Source organism: Xenopus tropicalis, chromosome 1 (genome assembly GCF_000004195.4).
Source record: "Xenopus tropicalis strain Nigerian chromosome 1, UCB_Xtro_10.0, whole genome shotgun sequence".
In the NCBI taxonomy this organism is placed as follows: Eukaryota; Metazoa; Chordata; class Amphibia; order Anura; family Pipidae; genus Xenopus; species Xenopus tropicalis.
The window spans coordinates 154,296,033-154,318,195 of record NC_030677.2 but is presented as its reverse complement, the minus strand read 5'-3'; the positions used below and the strand labels follow the sequence as shown (position 1 = coordinate 154,318,195).

At 41.1% G+C, this 22,163-nt stretch overlaps 1 protein-coding gene across 2 annotated transcripts in view; it reads right to left on the bottom strand.

Annotated features, from left to right (window-relative positions):
- Positions 1–9,549, bottom strand: part of sept2-a (septin-2A) — a 52,886-nt gene extending 43,337 nt beyond the window's left edge. The window contains exons 1-3 of one of the 2 annotated variants that reach the window (XM_012963217.3): positions 9,392–9,549; positions 7,351–7,446; positions 848–907 (exon numbers count right to left, since the gene is read on the bottom strand). In XM_012963217.3, the coding sequence (XP_012818671.1) occupies positions 848–874 (27 nt within the window). In that variant the 5' untranslated portion in view covers positions 875–907; positions 7,351–7,446; positions 9,392–9,549. The remainder of the gene's footprint in view (positions 1–847; positions 908–7,350; positions 7,447–9,391) is intronic. The other variant, NM_001017039.2, reaches the window with a different exon arrangement.
- Between the last annotated feature and the right edge of the window lie 12,614 nt (positions 9,550–22,163).

Below are 22,163 nucleotides of genomic sequence, written 5' to 3'. Positions count from 1 at the left end.
CCACGTGTGTGGCCACCTTTATGGAAGCACAGAGACACAGTTTTACTCCAAGCAGAGGGGCTCCTGCTGGCTCCACATGGGGCAGCAACATTCCAACTCAACAAAAAAACAAAAAGATGCAACCACCCTAACCTGCCCTTTTCACCCCAGCCCAAGGTTAAGAAGGGACTTCCAAGGTCCCAGCATGCCCGTCTTTCAGGGATTTGGGGACACTCTACTAACTTCAAGGTAATTAATGGGCAGCCCAAGGAAGTGCATAAATGTCAGGTTCTGTGTGTTGCAACGGCAACCCAAACGCAAATGTTTAATCAATGTATATTGAAAATATAACAAAATATTATTTGTGGGTTTACACCCCATTAAGTTAGCTCTACTGAAGACTTGAAATTAACTCATAAATCATGCTTCAGTACTACTGGGTGTTAGAAAGGGAGGAAACAGCCAACAGTCACTAATAAAAGGAAACAAATTCCTCAGTGCAAGTACATTTCTTTGAATTGTATGTAAATCACATTTCCCGAAAACCCTATAACTAAACCTTTTAACTTTAATCTACCAAACTGCAAATCTTTGCTAAATTCTGTACTTTTTGATGTTTCAGCATGTTATGTCCCACATATTTTTTAACATGCCCAATAATTATCTGGCCAATTATCTGGCCGATTTTCCGCCAGGTATCAGACAGGGCCCATTTTGGTCACCTTTAGCACTAAAAATCTGCACTGCTTTAAATTTTCTTAGTCCATCCCTCCCCAAAACATGACAGTGGGCTATAAGCCTTAAAAAAAATCACAACACATAAGTGCCACAGACAGAAAAGCAAGATGCTCTTCCAGTCACTTCATACCTTGACTTTCTCTCCAGTCTGAGACATGATGCAGAGGTATTCTGCCAAAAATTTCTCAACCTGCAGAACAAAATAAAATAAAAAGTAAGGTCACACAGGAACATTATATGTGCACTGAAAAGCACCTTTACTTATAACGTAAGCATGAAGCATAGATCTTAGGCTAATGGCACACAAGGCATAGCCTCGGCTTACCTCTGCCTGCACTGGCAGCCTGTGTGCAGGCTTATGTACCAGCAGCATCGGACTGGGGTGTGCGAGGCCCAATGGGGCTGCTACCCAGGGGCCCCCACACACACTCAGGACCTGTACCTCATGACAAATCAGTAAAGGAAGAGGAAATATTTTATTTACTAAGCGAAACAACTGCTCATAAAATGAAAAAGCAAAAAAAAAAAACATTCTAATTTTGTTTTATACAGATTTATGTTAAGATCAGCTTCAGTCAAAAACAGTGGAATATCTGGAATGAATTTGAAATGTTTTAGTAAACTGTTTACAATCATATTGCTAGGTACGAAACTCATTTTCCAAATTCAAATTCATGTGTAGCATGGCTAACTCATGTTAATACTTGAAATCTGTGCAGACTTTTTCCTTTCCAACTCAATTAGCAGGTACTGTTAGGGCCAGCATGGATTTTCTGATGCAAGATATTTTTATAGAATAAAAAGCAGTCGGGCAGAGACATCCTTTAATCCGTTTCCTCCACTTGGCCCCTTTCTTGAACATAAATATATTTTATTTATGCTTAATATAAAATCACAGATACAAATTGGCTGCTGTGGGTTATTAGAACTGGTACAAACCCTGTGTTCATGACAAATTTTTGGGGAAGGAGGATTCAGTATTAGGCCATGTCTAAAAATGATGGATTAGCTGCGTCACTACAAAAATTATGGGCCAATGGCTATTTGTGATGGTTTTTGCAAAGGACCTGCAGCAATCTCCAAGTGCACTGGTGTGAATAATGCTCCTTCCTTTTCCAACATATTTGGTATCTTTTGTAAGACATCTCTTTAAAAAAAAGGGGCAGTCTAAACCATGGTTGGAGATCGAAGGGGATCCATGGCCTGAAATAGGCAACATCTGTGAACCACCACACTAGATGCTCAAGCCTAATTTATCTTAAAGCGAGCAAGATGTTTATGCTCGTTATTCCCCCCTTTCTTCTTTCTCTCTTCCCTTTCCCCTCTTCACTCTCTAATGTGGAGTCTATTGCATTGCCTGCTGTAATTTGCTGCACTAAACAAAAGTGCCCAATGAAAAAACTTTGAAATATTAATATATCAATAAACAGATGTACTGCCTTTTCCATTTCCATATAATACAGAAGTGCAAAGTGTTTGTACGTTAATCAAAAATCAGTACTGAGTACTGAAATATTTAGTATTGAAGCAGCAGTGAACAAGATGGCACATAACTGACTTCTGCCATGCCATTTTGTGCTGCCTATAACAAGCAAGTTTATGTTTTCTACTGCTGTGAGTTACAGATCCTATAGTTCTCCAACAGCTTTGGGAAACAGGTAAAATAAAGAAGACAATCCTATGAAAAAGGATTATAAAAGGGAAAAGCCACAATGCCCTGCAAAGCATGTATTCTGTAACATCCATAGTCCTGGGGGCTGATTTACTAATCCACAAATCCGAATGGGAAAAATTCGGATTGGAAAACGAACATTTTGCGACTTTTTCGTAGCCGTTACGACTTGCGCGAATTGTCGCGACTTTTTCATAGCCATTACAAATCTTGTGGATTGTCGCGACTTTTTCATAGCCATTATGACTTTCGTGAATTGTCGCAACTTTTTCATAGCCATTACGACTTTCGCGAATTGTCGCGACTTTTTCGTATTGAGCACTCGAAAAAGTCGCAAAATACCGAACATTACGAAAAAAACGCATTCGGACGTTCGTGGATTAGTAAATGTGCCCCCTAGTCTTCCAGCACATTTCATATCTTTCATGCTTTTCCATCATGGCTAAAACCTGTTCATCACTGGGAGAATGTAGTGACTGTGGCCGGGAAGAGAAATAAGCCAAGGTAGGGATGTTTGTTTATGAACTCTACATTCCCTGCACAGCAGTAAGCTTTCTAGGGCTGTGATTTCCTGTCACATCACGTAGCACACGTAGGAAAAGAAAAGGATCCTGGTACAAGAAGGAAACATGCAATGTGGCGCCTAAAATATGTACTTTGCAACACACAAAAAAAAATCTAATAATCTTGTTTGGGAGTTCTGCATAGGATCTCTACAGGTGGCGCTAATAGTCTCAGACCCCCTACTCATATATGGCGCGGCACATCTCTTGTAAGACCACACAAGAATGTGCACTGGCAGCAAATATTCTTTATGAAGAGTACTGCAGAATACGATTTAAAGGAAAGTTTCGAAACACAGCTCTCAAAACCTTTCCCGCCTTGAACAAAGGTAGCAGTAAAAAGGCCTTAAACTGCTTTCACACTTCTACTACATTATTATTATTATACTTTATTTACTTAGCACTGATACATTTTTGCAGTGCTTTACAAAAAATGTAAAAATCCCAGAGATTAACAGAACATACATCATGAACTGATCCACCACTTGTGGAATAAAAACATTCCAAGATATTTAATTTGAGACCTTATAACTTGCTAGTGGCGGGCTGTACATTTATAATAATGTGCAGTGTTGTGCCAAAAAAGCTTAATTTTGATCTCTTTAGACCAGTGCTGTCCAACTTCTGTGGTACCGAGGGCCGGAATTTTTCCGACCTACGTGGTGGAGGGCCGATAATGGAAGCCAGTTTTGACCACTCCCCTTTTTGAAACTGCACCCACTTGAAACCACACCCATGTTATCACATGACCACACCCATATTAATGGTTGTAGTACAGCAAAAACCTGCTATACTCTGCCTGCCCTACCCTGCCTTTGTCTGTGCCATACTCTGCCTTCCCTAACCTGCCTGTGTGTGCCATACTCTGCCTGCCCTACCCTGCCTGCGTGCCATACTTTCACTGTGTGTGCCATTCTTGGCTGGTTTGTGCCATACTTGACCTGTGTGTGCCATACTCTGCCTGCCCTACCCTGCCTGTGTGTGCCATACTCTGCCTTCCCTACCCTGCCTGTGTGTGCCATACTCTGCCTTCCCTACCCTGCCTGCGAGTGCCATACTCTGCCTTCCCTACCCTGCCTGCATGCCATACTTTCACTGTGTGTGCCATTCTTGGCTGGTTTGTGCCATGCTTGACCTGTGTGTGCCATACTCTGCCTGCCCTACCCTGCCTGTGTGTGCCATACTCTGCCTTCCCTACCCTGCCTGTGTGTGCCATACTCTGCCTTCCCTACCCTGCCTGCGTGTGCCATACTTTGCCTTCCCTACCCTGCCTGTGTGTGCCATACTCTGCCTTCCCTACCCTGCCTGCGTGTGCCATACTCTGCCTTCCCTACCCTGCCTGCATGTGCCATACTTTCACTGTGTGTGCCATTCTTGGCTGGTTTGTGCCAAATTTGGCCTGTGTGTGCCATACTCTGCCTTCCCTACCCTGCCTGCGTGTGCCATACTTTCACTGTGTGTGCCATTCTTGGCTCGTTTGTGCCAAACTTGGCCTGTGTGTGCCATACTCTGCCTGCCCTACTCTGCCTGTGTGCCATACTCTGCCTTCCCTACCCTGCCTGTGTGTGCCATACTCTGCTTGCCCTATGCTGCCTGTGTGTATGGCACACACAGGCAGCATACAGTGACACAATGTTGGCAGTGCTCCTTCAGTCTGCACAATAACTATATATTAAAAAACTTTTTAATTGCAGTACCACCTCAGTATATGTTCTTTTTGTAGTGTGCAGGGATTATTTGTGGGTTTCTACTGTTCCTGAGGTGTGAACAGGGGAACAATGGGGGTGATTACAGCCTGAGCCTGAGGTGTGAACACTGAAGGGGGTGAACAATGCAGAGATTAAAAGATGTGACCAACACAGGGGATTACATATTTAAACAATACAGCCTGATTACAGCCTGAATCTGAGGTGTGACCATGCAGGGGGGCAGTTAATCTCAGTACTGATACCATTTAAAGCTTACACAAGAGTAAGCCATCAAAGCAGCCAGACAGGTGGGGGGCCCGCGGGCCGCCAGTTGGACAGCCCTGCTTTAGACCATACAATCTTCTTCCAACTGGCAAACTGAAAAAAAAAACACTTGACACCCTCTTGCAAAGTCACTCAGTTTTAGTCAACAGTCTGTTCCTGTCTAATTTACAGCAACGCCATAGATTGTCTTGCCTCCATCTCCTGGCTTTTCAATCACAGAGTTGCTCATGGTGTTCATTTGACTTCATGGGGTAGGTTATAACACAACACAGACTGACCAGAAGCTGGCCCTTCCAGATACGTGTATTTATACTGCAGTAAGTTTAAACCTTAACTACACACAGATGGTCTCCAACTTACAATTATGTAACTTGGTAAAAAACTGTTGTACCAGTGAAGATTTAGATACGTCACAGGGAATCTATATAGTTATTTTGTGTTTTTTCAAAGTAATTAAATTTAAATCACGGCAGAAAATTTACATTTCTGTTGATCACTGCAAAATAAATAAATAAATGAATTAACTGTTCTAAAATAAAAGTTCCAAGGGGTTCATCATTATCATTTATTTATAAATTAATAATTTTTATAGGCACTGTATCTCTGTACAGAAAGCAATCAGTGCAAGCCTATATTAAACTAGCACTGTGCAGTGCAGATAACTTTATACACATTTTGCTTATAAAAATACAAAACAGTGCAGTAATTCTAATAATGATACCTATGTGTAATAGCTAAGAAGGGATATAGGATGGTGGTTAGAATCTTTAAGGTTGCTCTGACAGTATGTCTGACATAGATCTGCTTATTCTCTCTGAAGTATTACCTTTAGAATTACCCCCTGATGATACCAATGTGTACCATACCATATGCTAAGCCAGTGCTGTCCAACTGGCGGCCCGCGGGCTGCGAATGCGGCCCGCGACCCCCCTCTGTGTGGCCCCCCACCTGTCTGGCTGCTTTGATGGCTTACTCTTGTGTAAGCTTTAAATGGTATCAGTACTGAGATTAACTGCCCCCCTGCATGGTCACACCTCAGATTCAGGCTGTAATCAGGCTGTATTGTTTAAATATATAATCCCCTGTGTTGGTCACACCTATTAATCTCTGCATTGTTCACCCCCTGCAGTGTTCACACCTCAGGCTCAGGCTGTAATCACCCCCATTGTTCCCCTGTTCACACCTCAGGAGCAGTAGAAACCCACAAATAATCCCTGCATACTACAAAAAGAACATATATTGAGGTGGTTCTGCAATTAAAAAGTTTTTTAATATATAGTTATTGTGCAGACTGTAGGAGCAGTGCCAGCATTGTGTCACTGTAGGCTGCCTGTGCCATACACACAGGCAGCATAGGGCAAGCAGAGTATGGCACACACAGGCAGGGTAGGGAAGGCAGAGTATGGCACACACAGGCAGAGTAGGGCAGGCAGAGTATGGCACACACAGCCAAGTTTGGCACAAACCAGCCAAGAATGGCACACACAGTGAAAGTATGACACATGCAGGCAGGGTAGGGAAGGCAGAGTATGGCACACACAGGCAGAGTAGGGCAATCAGAGTATGGCACACACAGGCAAAGTTTGGCACAAACCAGCCAAGAATGGCACACACAGTGAAAGTATGGCACACACAGGCAGGGTAGGGAAGGCAGAGTATGGCACACACAAAGGCAGGGTAGGGCAGGCAGAGTATGGCACACAGGCAGGGTAGGGCAGGCAGAGTATGGCAGGTTTTTGCTGTACTACAACCATTAATATGGGTGTGGTCATGTGATAACATGGGTGTGGTTTCAAGTGGGTGCAGTTTCAAAAAGGGGAGTGGTCAAAACTGGCTTCCATTATCGGCCCTCCACCACGTAGGTCGGAAAAATTCCGGCCCTCGGTACAACAGAAGTTGGACAGCACTGTGCTAAGCTATAGAGGTTATTGACAAAAATAAAGATATCCCAATGTGATGCTACAAACAAAACCCACTTCTGCCATCAGTATAAACCTCAAAGCTATGTAACCCAAATAAAAGAACAGATGCAAAAGGACAGTAAAAGAGGAATTTTCCTTATTTCCTGTATGTATTCCAGGGAACATTACTAAATTTTGTCAAAGGCTTCTCTGGAATTTCCCATTACAGACTGTGTTAGGAACATGGATGAACACAAGCTGAGTCAAAAAAATAACTTCTCCTTTTTATCTGCAATAACAGCATAACAAATAAGATATGTTTCCTGAGAACTGCTACTGCAGCATACTTTTTTTTACTGACAATTCCAGATTATGTGTAAGTGGCTGCCCATCGGGGTAAAGGTTGTCAGTCCCATCAGTGTTAGCAATTAAATTTAGCAGTATACCCCTTTCTTTTTAAACATTAGGTTATATTTTTTGATTGCAGTAAACAGGGCAAAATCTTAAAGTTACATTGTACTTACTGGTTTGCACAAGAACAATCATACATATCAGCAGTCCACTAAGAAGATTCTGTATAATGACTTGTTCCTTATCTCAAATCTTAACAAAGGCTGCAGCTGGGGAAAGGGAGAGTTTTGTTTATACATAGACTCTCAGTAGAGCAAGAATATTAAGTGAACCCTGGCACATTTGCAAAAGCACTAAGAATTGTAATACTGTATTGCTTAGGGTCCAAGCACAGAGCACTTGGGTCTGTGCAGGCTGCATTCTACAGGTTAGCAAAAGGTTCAGAGTGCAGAGCTGTAAGGCACAAGGAGGCCCTGTATTGGTGCTGGTGCTATATAAATAAAGGCTAACAAAATTATAACATTTGTTGGGTCAGAATACAAAGTACATAACCATGCGCCATGGAATTCTATATCCATCCCCCCTGGCAGCACCTAACCACACCCTGTTAGAACAAAGCAGCCAATGTACTGAAAATCTTGCCAAGTACAGTAGGCAGCAAAAACTATAGATAGAGGTACCCACATTATTTAACTCATTATGTACCAGGGCAGTGGTAACTTTTCTAAGTATTATTTTTTAATATGTACATAAACATAACAGATTTTGTAGAAGTCTCTTCACTCCTTTCAGAGCTAGATTCAGATAATCCTATAGACATGTTAAATTACGTAATCCTATGCAAGCTGCCACCTCCTTCTCCCCAACTTTCAGGCCCAGAAGTCTGCAGCCTGGCCAGGAAAATGCTACTCTCCACAGGGACAGACAAAGATAGAAACAGTACACAATAGAATAAGGTTATAATTCAACATGGGGACACTAAGCAATGTGTCCCCACATCAGGTGGGCGACAGCATTAAATGAACAGGCCATAAACAAGCAGGTAAACATGTACATTCTGAAATAAGTATGCTTCTGGTTCATAACTGATGAAAGAGAGCAAGATGGACAGATAGATAAAGTTTTTCCAGTCTTTGTGCAAATTCTGATCTAAAATGATTGGTTCTATGACATTCACTTTCCCCTCCCTCCATCCCCTTACTGACTTTGCTGTTTTTCAAGTATTTTTGGAATGTGAGATCTTAGAGACCTTGCTTCCTGCCTCCGTCACCAGGCTGGAACTACGAGTTAAAACTACTAAGCATTTAACTGAATCTTGAAGTGTTAAAAAACCCTACAATTTAAATGGATCTAAAACTGCAAGTTTTTTTCAATGTTGTACTGATGGGTTGACCAATATGCACCCCACCCAATGAGTTTAAAGTATAAATTGGATAGAATTTGAATGAAGCAGTGGTGTCAATAATACACTAGAATGTATGCCTCAGTTTCAAAGACAGAAAAAGAACAAATGGTATATTGGGGGGGGGGTTATTACATAGCATGGGCACTGGCAGGAGTGCAGTAGGCCCCTGTTAATTCTGTGTGGTTATGCAGGGTAGGTAGTTCAGAAGTAGAAGACATATATTTCTTGAGTAATGGGGTAATATTCAGTGTGAATGTGGTTAGATTTTCTACAGTGCATTATAAATAAAAGTACACTCTTGTAAATTCAAAGCTTATAATATGTGTTAATAGTAGTAATATTAAAACATGTTTCGCTAAATGGAGCAATAGGTATAAAGAGGATCGCTTCTTCAAATTTTGCTAAACTACAAGTTTCAGAAATCCCTACTAAGGAAAACGTTAAGTTGGCAGGGCTGCATTCATGAATTAAAATGTCACTAATTTCTTGTGGCTTTTTTGTATCCCCTGATTTTAGTGACCTGGTGACCTACTTACACACATAGCCAACAATAGCTATTGATATACTGCACATTGATTATCGCACACAAATATTCTTTATTTAAGGTTTCTGAGAGATAACATACTAGTGAGTAGCACTCGTTAAATGTAAGCAGTATATGCTCACTTTGCTCTCGGTAATTGTGAGTAGAGTTTCATACACATACAAAGTAACTCTTCCCAAGCAGGAACAAGCGCACGCCCACACTTTGCTACAACCTCCTAAATTTCCATTAGGACTGAAACACGAATAACCTGCACTTTCCTCACCTGAGAATCAGCACCCCTCTATTTCCGCCTTTTTCTGCCGGTATAAATTGGATCACGGCGGCGGTCACTTCAGCGATAATGTCCCCTCCCAAAGGCAGTCATCCAGCATCCCACAATGCATTGCTACTTACTGCCACTCTATGGTTCGCTCGTTTGAGTGAATGGTAGAGAGGAGATGGCGGGGAAAGAGAGTCTCAGTTGAAGTGTGGGTAAATTGGGGCATGTTTAGTGTTGTCATTTATGATATGCCTCTAACATACATTATTATTTAAAGCTGTACAAGAAAATCGACGGCAGGATGCTGCTGTCTACCACAAACCTAACTGTGAAGTATTTTATATAGAGGAATATAACTTAATAGGTGCAGAAACGCCTATAGTTAAACTTGGAAGTATCGCAAACGTGGAAATTATTAAAATATCTGTTACTTGAAGAGAATCAGTGCTGAGAAGGGAATAATAAATACTAACTTGATTAGTTTAGAAAAAAAAGACAATATTGAAGGAAGGACATTTATAATTATTGGGGTGTCCAAATGTTAGGCATCAAAGCCATTCTCTCTTACTGGATAGCCCCTTGATTTCTGAAACCTGCACTGTCCCAAGGTTTATCTGTAGGAGCGACAGATTGAGTTCTTCACATGGGGTGTTAGTGCGCAGTACAGTTAAAAGGCACACTTAAGGGCTTGTACTGACATTTTTCCCTATGCATCCCTGGGTTGCCACCTTTCCTGGAAAAAAATACGGCTTTCCCATATTAATAACATTGGTATCAAGCATTATTATTATTATCCTTTTTATAGTAACATATTCCATGGCAATTTTTTAGAGATAAATATCCTTTGGAACTATATTTTTACTGTTGCTTATTTGCAGTGATTCCCATTGGGTATGCAATTAGGGTTGCCACCTTTCTGGAAAAAAATACTGGCCCTCCTGCAGTGTCGGACTGGGAACCCAGGGGCCCACTAGAAAATCTTGGACCATATGCCCGCTTTCCAAACTATTTGCGTCATTTCTTCATCCAACCTCTTTGTTCTCCTAGTCTCTTTTTTTACATGCTAGCATCTATTTTTCCATCCATTTCCACTCTTTCTTTCCATTCAGAAATAGGGAATGACCATGAAACAGGCCAAATAGTCAGGAGCAGGAGGGCCCACTGATCCCTGGGCCCACTGGGAGTTTTCCTGGTATCCTGGTGGGCCAGTCCAAGACTGCCCTCCTGTATTATGTTTTTTTCCTATAAATAACATCTTTACCAGCCAGGTTGCAATCCTATATACAATAATTAACAGCACTTTTTTTATTTTGAAAATTTCATGAAACACCTATAACTGTAAGAGCTTTTTAGTTGCATCATGACAATTGCCTGGACCAACATGGCACACTCCTGAACCTGACAGTTGTTGCTTGAAAACACTGATTACCATTGAAGGAAATGGGAACCTATTGCAGGAGATTTGTCACTTGCCAACTGCGCTACTAAATGCTTGGCCAATAATTAGCTCAGTATAAATGCAATCTTATAACTTACAGTGGTAAATCTTGTAGTATCTGCCAACCTGACTTGTATCAATGGAAAGCAAAGCAGCCTCAGGATTCGCTGTTTTCTGCGACTAATGACTAATGAGTCTACCACTGATTTTTTCAACTGATCTGCAATTACGGCAATCCAGAAAGATTTATTGCTGTATGAAAGTCTCTGTTTCATCGCAAGGCACTCTGTGGTACTGTCTCCTGTCCTTCCCCAAAGCTGCAAGCATTGCTGTTTGGTTGCTACTTTAGTGCCATCTTTGGTCTGTCCCAAAACAGAAATAGCTTCAACAAAAATCTCAGTAAAAAGATTTAGCTGATGTAATTATTGTATGCCAGAAAACAAATTAACTCCATGCCACTGATACAGTGAACACAAGCCAAAATACAATTTACTAAACATAAGGCTTTCCACTGGCAACAATAGAAGTCGCCAGTGGAAAGTTTCCTCAAGTTCGGAGAACGAAGAGATGCAAAGGGCTTTTCACCGGCGACTTCTATTGTTGCCGATGGAAATCCTTTTCAGTGCGGTTACTCGCCAGCAATAGCAGAGATCATGTTATTGGGAAGACAAACTCTAGACACTGCTGCCTACAAGGAGTTTCTATGTTATCCCTGTGCCTGCAAGGGTTTGCTTTAGGTCAGGGGTGAGTAAACTTTTTGGCTCACGGGCCACATTTACTTACCCCCGGGCCAGGGCAGGGAAGGGCCAGGCCAGCGTTACGCCCCCTTCGTCTGTTTAATTCCGGCCCGCCAATGACACCAAGTCTCGCGTGATGAGACTTGGCGTTGTCGGCGGGTCGGATTAAAGAGGCCAAGGGGCCGGATGTGGCCCACGGGCCGTAGTTTGCCCACCCCTGCTTTAGGTACTCCTGTTTCCTCCCACACTCCAGGCAGGCAGGATAATTGGCTCCTGATAAATGTGTCCCTACTGTGTTTGAATGTGATAAGGACCTTAGATTGTAAGCTTCACTGGGGCAGGGAATTATGTAAACGATATAATCTCTTTAAGGCAAAATGTGTCAATGGTGTATAAATACCAGGAAATAAATACAAATTCCACTTAGCTGTAGCTGTATTGCTTCACTCTCTGGGTAGGCATGAATAAGTTCAGTAGCTGGAGGATTCCTTCTGAAAGAGAGAACTTACAGATAAGAGATCCTGCCCTCTGCTACATACTTGCCATTTGACAGCATCATTTATTGTACTTCATACAGATAAGAGATCTAGTTCAACACACACTCATCCTTTGAATCACCCCAGCCCCAATAGGTTCTCACAGCTAAAACCGTTTGACGGTTTAACCCATGAGCAGATTATATTCAGTGTTAAAAAAGTATCCCCCCCCCAAATCCTACCATACCAGCAAGAAGTGAGTATTGAAATAAAATGTACAGAGTGTGATGTTTCTCAATTCTCATGTACATATATAATTTTTAAAACTTTTTCAGTGTAAAAAGCTGTCCAGGTAAGGAACTTCATATGCACTTCATAAGTGACAATACTGGCCTATTATATAAAGTCAATATAATGTGCTCTCAATGTTTTCATATTAGTGTGATTCACAGCACTATTCTGAAAAAAAAATACATTTTTATGAACTCATGACCTACAAAAACTTGGAGGAAACACTGGGCCTATGCTGAACCCCTGTATGCTAGTAAAAGGAATTATATATGTTCAGATCTAAGACTTTGTATAATACATGGAATTTTACAGTCGATAAAAAATATTTTGTTTTTGTTTAACTTGCAGGTCAAGGCCAAGGTCACCAGCAGCCTGGCACTTTAGTGTTCTTCCATTTTAACAGTTTTTTTATGACTACACCCTTTCCAGCTAATTTGGATCCCAATGCTTCTCTCATTTGCTCATATTTATTTCCTGAAGAACATCTTCCAGACCATGATACCTTCCTTCCTGGGTAAACCCAGCAGTTCCTGTCCTCTGTGTCAAGAACATTCTGCAAGAAAATGTTGGGAAAATCACAAGTCAAACTGTGCCAACATCCAACAATATACTTGGTATGTAAGTATTTAAAGTATTTGTTTTTTTCAAGCCTGGTTTTAGCAGGTACATCCTAGTGGATGCACATTGTGTTAGTTAAAGTGCTTAAAGGGCAAGGAAAGGCTGCAGCTACCCCAGGCTGGTGCTGCTCTCTCCTAACAGGGGCACCAGCCCGGGGTACAAGGTAAGCGATTTAAGTCACTTGGGGGTGCCTAACATTTTGGCACCCCCAAGTGACTTTGCCTTTCCTTGTCCTTTAAATGAGAAGGAAATGTTAAATCGCTGGAGGGTGCCAAAAAATAGGCACCCCCCAGTGATTGTAATGACTTACCCCATACCCCAGGCAGGTGCTTCTGTTAGCAAAAAACTTCCCTGGCCTGGGGTATTTCTGCAGAAGTCTTCTTTTCACCATGGAGCGGTTATGTGCACTAGAGAGAAAAATTCAGCTTTTTGTTTTTAAAAGGGTTGTTTACATTTAATGTCCAAATCTTATTAAACCACCAACAATGCTCTCAATGCATGTTAGAAAATCCATTTTCCATAAAAAAAAGTAAAACGGCCACTGTAAAAGTTACTTTTTGTACCTGGTAAATCAGTCCTTCTGTCTCTCAGATCAGTTTTCTAAAGGGATGGGAGTGGCCTATTTTAAACCTGACTCACTGAGAACTTACAGTATATGCTTACATCATCACATCCAGGCTTTGCCCTTACTTTTTCTTTTTGCTTCTGCACTCTAAAAAGAATGATAAAAGACACAGTTAATAGGAGTTAAGTCTGCTGCCAGTACTATGCGTGACATCATATAAGGAAGTATAAAAGCAACCCCCACAGGACTGGGTCTGAGGTGAACAACCCCTTTAAGTTGGGCTTCCACTTCTCACTGTTCAAATTCCTGGCCGGATCAAGCAGAAGACAGACGAATCCGAAGAAGATAGCTCGGAGATTTTTCTGCAGAAATACCCTGGGCATTGCAGATTTTAGTGAACAGGAGGTCCAGCCCAGGGTATCAGGCAAGCAATTTTAATTACTGGGGAGGTGTCTAACATTTTGTTACCCCCAGTGATTTCAGCTTTCATTCTTCTTTAAGTGCACAGTCACTTACCTACAGAGCGTGGATCAACTGGATATTTGGCCTGGGCATATCATGGCATTAGAGCAGTCCATCTTAAGTGTCTGTGGGAAAGGCACAAGAATTGTTTGCTGCAAAAGCCTCTCAGAGGAGTTTGTGCTGAGTGCTAATGGTGTTTTAGTCTCATGAAAGAAATTCTGGGACTTGGATAAACTGTGTGAAATTCTCTAGGATCAGAAGCTTATCTAATACTTGTCACCGGCTCCATGATGTGCTAGGGACATAGTAAAGGTATCCAGATAATATCCTTCTCCTTCTAGGGAAACTATAACTAAAATACCAGCTGCTCCTGTAAGAATATATTTTAAATATTCTCCGTTTCTTAGGATAAGGCAACAAAAATACTGTGACACATCAACAAAAAAAAAATTACTGTCATCACAGTTTCAAGTGTTTATTTGTGCACAAAAGAATGTGCGAAGCATGAAAATCATAATATTACATTTTGTGTGTTGCATGGTATGTCCTGTACTTTGCTTCTGCTTGATTACAGGGATTCTACATTGTTCTCCCTGAGAGAAGTGCAGTGGTGCCTTTGATATAGGATGATCAGGTGAATAGTTTGTATTGGAGCATGGGCATGCACTTCATTTAAAAGTAAGACAGGATTTGTAAATATATCATTAAGGGTCATGGGTCGACCTTATAACATGCATATTGTCTATGGGTTGTAAAAGTGGTAAAAGTAACACTAGGGTGTAGTATTACTGTCAATTTCCATTGTAAGTGTCTCAGCCAAGGCAAGCGGTATAGCAGCTCCCTATAATAGGGATAAATAAAAATAAGAGAAAGGATGTTTTGTGCAAACTATAAGCCATGCTAGTACCACCAGACACACTTTGAGAAGGCCATACACAGGCAGTTTCAAGCTGGCCATTTGGTCCATTCAGACCAAGTTGGCAGCATATCTGCCTGTCAATGGGGCCCTCAAACAGGCCTGCCTGACCAATAGTCCAGGTTTAAAACTCCTGTCGGGATAAGGACCACATTGAATACCACAGCAGTCATAGTCCCAATGGCCTGTATACCTCAGGCCATATTCTGGACCATAGTACCTGCTTTAGGAACACATTTCAAAATCTTTATGTTATTTGCATAGTTTATTGAAAAATCACTGGTCCCTTGTGGCCTTTTTTTGGTCAGCCTCTTAGGCTAATGCTTTTAGGCCTGTAGAAAAACACAGAATTGAAGGATTGCAGCTAATTTTCCCTAAGGTTAATGCCAGATGGGGCTAATTCTTTTGGCTTTTACTTGTGCCTTTACTTGTGCCTGCACCCAGTGCCATTGTGTTTTCCTGGGTGCAGGTACACATAGAAAATTTCAATGTAAAAGGCTGATGCCAGCATAGGGGCTGATTCCCCTGTGTTTTTCCACAGGCTAAGAATCAGCCCATCCTGGCATTAGTCTTAGGATAAATTGGCTGCATTGCTTTAGTAGTAGTTGTAGAGGCTGATTCAAAGTGTATTTCAGTGGCTGTACAGTCAACTTATTTATTTTTTATTTATTTCCTGTTATTTTATATAGTGCCAACACTTTTCCACAGAGCTTTACAGAGATTATTGCCCCAGAGGATCTTATAATCTAGGTGCCTATAATATTCACACACATTATGGTCACTTTAGTCAGAAACCAATTAACCTGTCTGTGTGTTTTTGGAGTGTGGGAGGAAACCAGAGTACCCGGAGAAAATCCACACAGACGGGGCAGAACATACAAATGCTTTGCAGATAGTTCCCTGGCTGGGACTGAACTCAGTTTATGTTGTTTTTCTTTAAGATTTACATAAGTGCCCAGAATTCTCAAGTTGTTCAATATACTTCTGTTGCTACATCATTCACCTTTTCAGCCTTTTTTATGATGTGGCTATATTAAATTTCAAAGTGCTGCTTTTATATCCAAAATATGAAATTAGGAATACTAGTAAGAATGTCTTTTTTCTGAATGTAAGAGAAAAATGTACTTGAGCTTTAATTTCCCATTCATTCACATGACACTTTAGTCTCAAAGATATTAACTTTCATTAGACAGTAAGTGCCACTATATAATACCGCAGTGGCTGTCTGTACCAGACGTGAGTGGATATAAACAAGTTCAAAGACCTATTGTTCAGCTTCACAGCGTTATTAAATGGAGTAACATATTTCTAGTAATCCTACAGAAGTGTATGTCCATACTCAGCAGGCTCACTGGCATATTTCTGTAGTAATCCTCTCCAGGCCAACAGCTATGTATAATTTCTCTTGCTCATTAAACTATAAGTAAAACCTTGGTTGATATATATACCTTTTAGAGCTTTAGGGGTTGATAATTTATTTCATAAGGCTTCAAAGCCAGATACAGATGAAAAATCTATCAAGCAGATTTGTATTTATTTTGAAAAGGCTAGGTCTGGTATTTGAGAGCTTAAATTAAAACTCCTTTCAGAATGTTTGTTCCATCTATGGCCCAGCACTGATATATTCTCTGCTTTTTCTTGTTTGTACTAAAGAGATAACCTCACCGATAAACTCTGATAAACAGCTCCTTGTTTTGCAAATCTTCGCTCCATTTATCAGCATGATGGGGCTTTCTGTACATTTTGCTGATTAAATGCACTGCAGTTATCCTGTTTTACCCACCAGCTGGAGGCCTAGATGTCTGGCATGCCTGCAATCCTGTATTTTCATATACATTAATATATATGTGATATGAAAGGGGAATAATGCAGGAATAGAGTAATATAGAAATATACTATTTGGCTGAAAATCAATATCCTTATTGGGCAATCACTCTGTGGGGAACTCTTGCCTCTGTTTTGCCTCTGGCTTGCTGTCTCAGCCCAGCATAACTAACAGACATAAAGCTCCAGCAACTGCAGTAAGGTCTGCGGCACATATTTTGAGTTAAACTAATTGTGGAGGCACACATGTTCCATGGATGTATCGGTAGGAATCGCTACGTGTGTAATGGACTGCATTAAGTGGAAAGAAGTTTTAACTGATAATGATATCATTCTTATCATGGCAGTACCACTTTCACATTGCCCTGCACTATCCCACCCAAGTCTTGCTATTTCTACTCTTATTTATTTGTTTTTTTAACCCTACCTCACGCCATCTCTTATCATATGGTGGCCACAGTGAAAATCGTTTCACCTGAGCCTAATGCTGGCCATACACGTGGCGATCTGACGATGTTTCGTGCGACCATTGGTCGCACGAAACATCGTCAGATGTGCCACACACCATTCAGGGCTGAATCGGCAGGTAAGGAGGTAGAAACAATAGGATTTCTACCTCCTTCTGTCGATTCAGCGCTGAAGGGAGATTTTGATCAGGCGCCTTCTATGGCGCCCGATCAAAATTTTCCAACTGGTCCAATCGGCAAGTCGGCCAATATCAGCAGCTTCCTGCGATATCGGTCGACTCGCCGACATACCATACACGCACCGAATATCGTACGAAACGAGGTTTCGTACGATATTATCGGTGCGTGTATGGCCACCTTAAAGCTGGCCATGCATTGTAAGATCCACAAGCCGTTCTTTCCCTGATATGCCCACCTTGAGGTGGGCAATATGAGATTGATCTGAACGTTTGCTCCAATCAGATCACATTAATAGGATACAGACCATCGGGACAAGGACCACATTAACGTGCCGATGTACTCCTCGTCCCAATAGGATATTTAAACCTGCAACTGGACGATTTTTAGCAAGATATCGGTAAGGTAGGCCAGTCTGAGGACCCCATACACAGCACGATAAACTGCCAGTTCAGACCGTCAGCAGATTTTATTGGTCCGTGAATGGCCACCTTTACTTTCCTCCATATTCAGACACCAGCAGATGTCCCTGTAGAGGGTAGCTAATTCATAATAGGATTACATAGTTAAATCCAGACAGATTAGTGTCCGAAAATGCCACGAAAGGTCCCATTATCTCTGCAATCGTAATGCAAACCACATTCCCTAAACAACAATTGCCTGCTACTCAATTGCCACTGAAGTGTCGATAGTTAATTGCTGAACTATTGTTAACACTGGAAATCAAGATGTTGAATGAAGACCAACCAGCCTTTGGCAACAACATTAAAATAAAAATGTTACGGGTGATTACATTTGCCCACTTAGTAAGGGAAAAGCCTAAGCCAGTAATAAATAAATGTGTGCCCACCACAAACTTTTCTGCACCACAGCTGCTCTTATTTCATGCACCTTTTCTGTCATTTCTGTTTTATTATGCAGATATTCCAGTCCACTCTGCATATCCCATCACAGAAAAACACAGCAGTTACTTTGAATAAACAGATTAACAAAAAAATACATGATTTATAACTTTTAAATGTCCTGTTTTCATACAGTTTAAGTAGATCATATGTCAGAGGGAAGATTAACTGGAACTTAAGTAACATCTGCTGAGTCACAGTTATTTGTAAAACTTTGTTCTCAGATTTGCAAAAGCCTAGATATTGTATCACTTTGCAACACTTTCTTATCATTGCTTAGTATTAAATTTTGTATCTTCAACTTTGCTTAAATATGCTATTTTAGCTAGATTTGAAATCGGAAGTTGTTGAGAAAACAAATCTTGTCACAACCGTTTGTCTCACCGGCTGTGTGTTGTTCAAGGTGGCAGATGTGTGAAATGCTCACAGTTTATTTTTAACATATTTTTGAAACATTTGACCAAAAAATTATTGAAATATATATCATTTCAGGCAGTGTTCCAAGGGTAAAGTTTTATATGGGACCTGTTATCCAGAATGCTTGGGACCTGGGATTTTCCAGATAAGGGATCTTTCTGTAATTTGGATCTCCATCATTTTAGTCTTCTAAATATCATTTAAATATTAAATAAACACAATAGACTTGTTTTGCCTCCAATAAGGATTACTTATATCTTAGTTAAGATCAAGTACAAGGTACTGTTATTACAGAGAAAAAGGAAATTATTTTTAAAGAATTATTGCTTATAATGGAGTCTATGGGAGATGGCCTTTCTGTAATTCGGAACTTTCTAGGTAACAGGTTTCTGGATAAGGGATCCTGTACCGGTACTGTGATTGTTATGATATTTTATATCTAGTCTACCTAGTCTTTAGGATAGTGTTTACCAGGCCCAACCCCTTACACTTCAGTATTACAGGTTCATTGTATAGCCCCACAGCATTGCAGGCTGAACGTGTCAGGGTAGTGTGTTTTCCAGGTTAAAATTCCAGGTTAAAAAGTAGCAAGTGCTTGAAATTGGCATGTAAAAACAGCAGTCCTCCAGCATTTTTTTTAATGCAGTAATTTACTTGCCACCTAAAATTTTTACCATTTACTTGAATGGGTTACATTGTAAATATAACATTGTAAAATAACCATGTAAAATATGACTGGGCAGCTTAAAAGAAAATGCCCTTTATTTTAGGGTTCCAGTGTCTATAAGAAGACTTTGGTGTATTCATGAAGACTATCCCCCTGATGTAATAAAAGGCACTAAGTTTGCCCAGTAGCAGTAACCCATAGCAGTCAATAAGATGTTTGCTTTTAAACAGGTGACCAGTAAATTCTGTCAGCTGATTGGTTGCTATGGGTTACTGCTCCTGTGCAAACTTAGTGCCTTTTATTACATAGCCTATTTAGAGCTCATATGAGCAAGACGATTTTATTTAACTTTATTGTGTGCTGGGCTGTGAAATAAAAACACCCTGTGAATTGTCTTGTGGTTTGGAATATCGAAATGCTTTCGGAAACTTATTTGGTGTCAGACATTCAATATTCTGTATGGCCTTTTGAACATTTTTTCCCCAGAACAAGATGGTTCCAGTGGCGCATAGGTTAATCACCCTTTGCAGAAGGTATTCTAGCTGTGCTAGGTTGTGAAGAAGAATCCAGTCAGCAGAGACTCCAGGTAATGTGTATAAATGGGCATTGACCTAAAAATCATTGCATTACCTGGTGTATCGTACCTGGTGTTTCAGATCACCAATATGACCTTTGCGCTCCATGATCTGACAGAAAATCAAAATTGCCTTATCGAGATCTGGCCAATTTTAGGCTGTGGAATCGGTCTAAAGGACCCGAATTGGCAGCTAAAATCTGCCCATGTATGGCCACCTTAAGTGTGAGGAAGCTGTTTCAGTCAGACTAACCTTCTTGGGCACACAAAATAAACAGATATTATGGGGCACATTTACTAACCCACGAACGGGCCGAATGCGTCCAATTGCGTTTTTTTCGTAATGATCAGTATTATGCGATTTTTTCGTATTTTTTTGCGATTTTTTCGGCGTCTTTACAATTTTTGCGCAAAAACGCGAGTTTTTCGTAGCCATTACGAAAGTTGCGCAAAGTCGCGATTTTTTCGTAGCGTTAAAACTTGCACGCAAAGTCGCACCTTTTAAGTTTTAACGCTACGAAAAAGGCGCAACTTTGCGCGCAAGTTTTAACGCTACGAAAAAATCGCGACTTTGCGCAACTTTCGTAATGGCTACGAAAAACTCGCGTTTTTTCGCAAAAATCGTAAAGACGCCAGAAAAAAACGCAAAAAATACGAAAAAGTCGCAAAATGTTCGTTTCCAATCGGAATTTTTCCAATTCGGATTCGAAATCGTGTCTTAGTAAATCAGCCCCTAAGAGTCACAATAAATGTATAAAGTGATTAAGTATGTGGTAAGTAATTCATTTTTCTGCTCTGGGGCCCACAAGGATAATTCTCTGATGCTTTGGTAAGCTAGTCCAACCCTGTACTTCTTCCCAACCCAGGGTAGCACAGAGTAGCTGGCTTTTGCAACAGCTGTAGAGAGAGGTTTTTGAAAGAAGCTTCTTGGATAGGTAATTAACCACTTTATAAGGTCAGAACATTTGTTTAAAGAGTATGTTGGGAGTAATAACAGGGGAATCAATTCAGCAAGTTTTGAAATCTTGTGAATTTCAGTTATCAATTGCTGGCAGCACATGTTGCAAATAAGCTTCTAGAAACATTTTTGGCAGATATTTTGCAAAACATCTTGAAAAGTGCTGAGAACCCAGAATGCGGGGATTTCTCACAGATTAGACTGGCTCAGATTTCACTATTTATTCAAATTACGGTAGTGAGTTCTAGTGAAAAGTGCTGCTGTGTTTGGGGCAACTGAGCCAACTATATAAGCATACTTATGATTAGAGCAAGGGTCCCCTGTGCTATTAGCTTTTTTGAGTCAGAGGGGGAGCTGCATTGCTAATGCAGAGAGCGCAATATGATTTCAGTTGCAGAATTTAGGCTCTTTAAGTTACCAGGAGTGGCTGTTTGGGCTCCTGTGTACTTTAAATGCCAGGGCCTGTTTTGAATCCCAGTTCAGACCTGGTCACAGACAAGGGGAAAATGGTAGAAGGGGTTAGTGTGTCTACTTTGTTTTCTTTCGCCTAAGGAAAAGCAGGCCATACACAGCGCCGGATTTCTACTGGAGGGGCCTCGGCGCCCCCCTATCGCGCCCCCCACCCCGCCACGAGAACGTGCATTCCCCCCCCCTGCGAACGTTAATGCACATGCGCAAGTGCCAAACGTAGAACTCCCATACGGAGCAGTGGGGAGAGGTCCCCATTGCTCCGTATGGGAGCAAAATTTAAAAATTTGCCTGCAGCGGGGCGGCATGCCGCCCCTGTGTTTGTGCCGCCATAGGCCCGGGCCTTTGTGGCCTCGCCACAAATCCGGGCCTGGCCATACATGCACCAATATTATTGTACAAAACCTTGCTTCGTACAATATTTGGTGCATGTTTGGCGGCTCAAAGAGACAACCGATATCGGCGATCGGCAATCACCCAGGTTAAAAGATTTTGATCAGGCGCCATTGAAGACACCAGAGCAAAATCTAGGTTTAGGGCTGAATCTTCAGGTGGAGGAAGAATTTCTATTGTTTCTACCTCCATATCTGACGATTCAGCCCTGAATATCAGTGGAGGGTGGGAACGATCTTTTGCACAAAAGATTGTTATTGCTACATGTATGGCCACCTTAAGCATTAGCCTCCCACAAGCCTAGCAAAACAGCATTTACTGAGAACTGCAAGCCAGCAGTAATAAAGCTTTAAAAAATGTTGGCAGAAATGTCACAAAATATAAGATTTAGTTTCTGAAACTAATATTTTTGGAAACACACCACA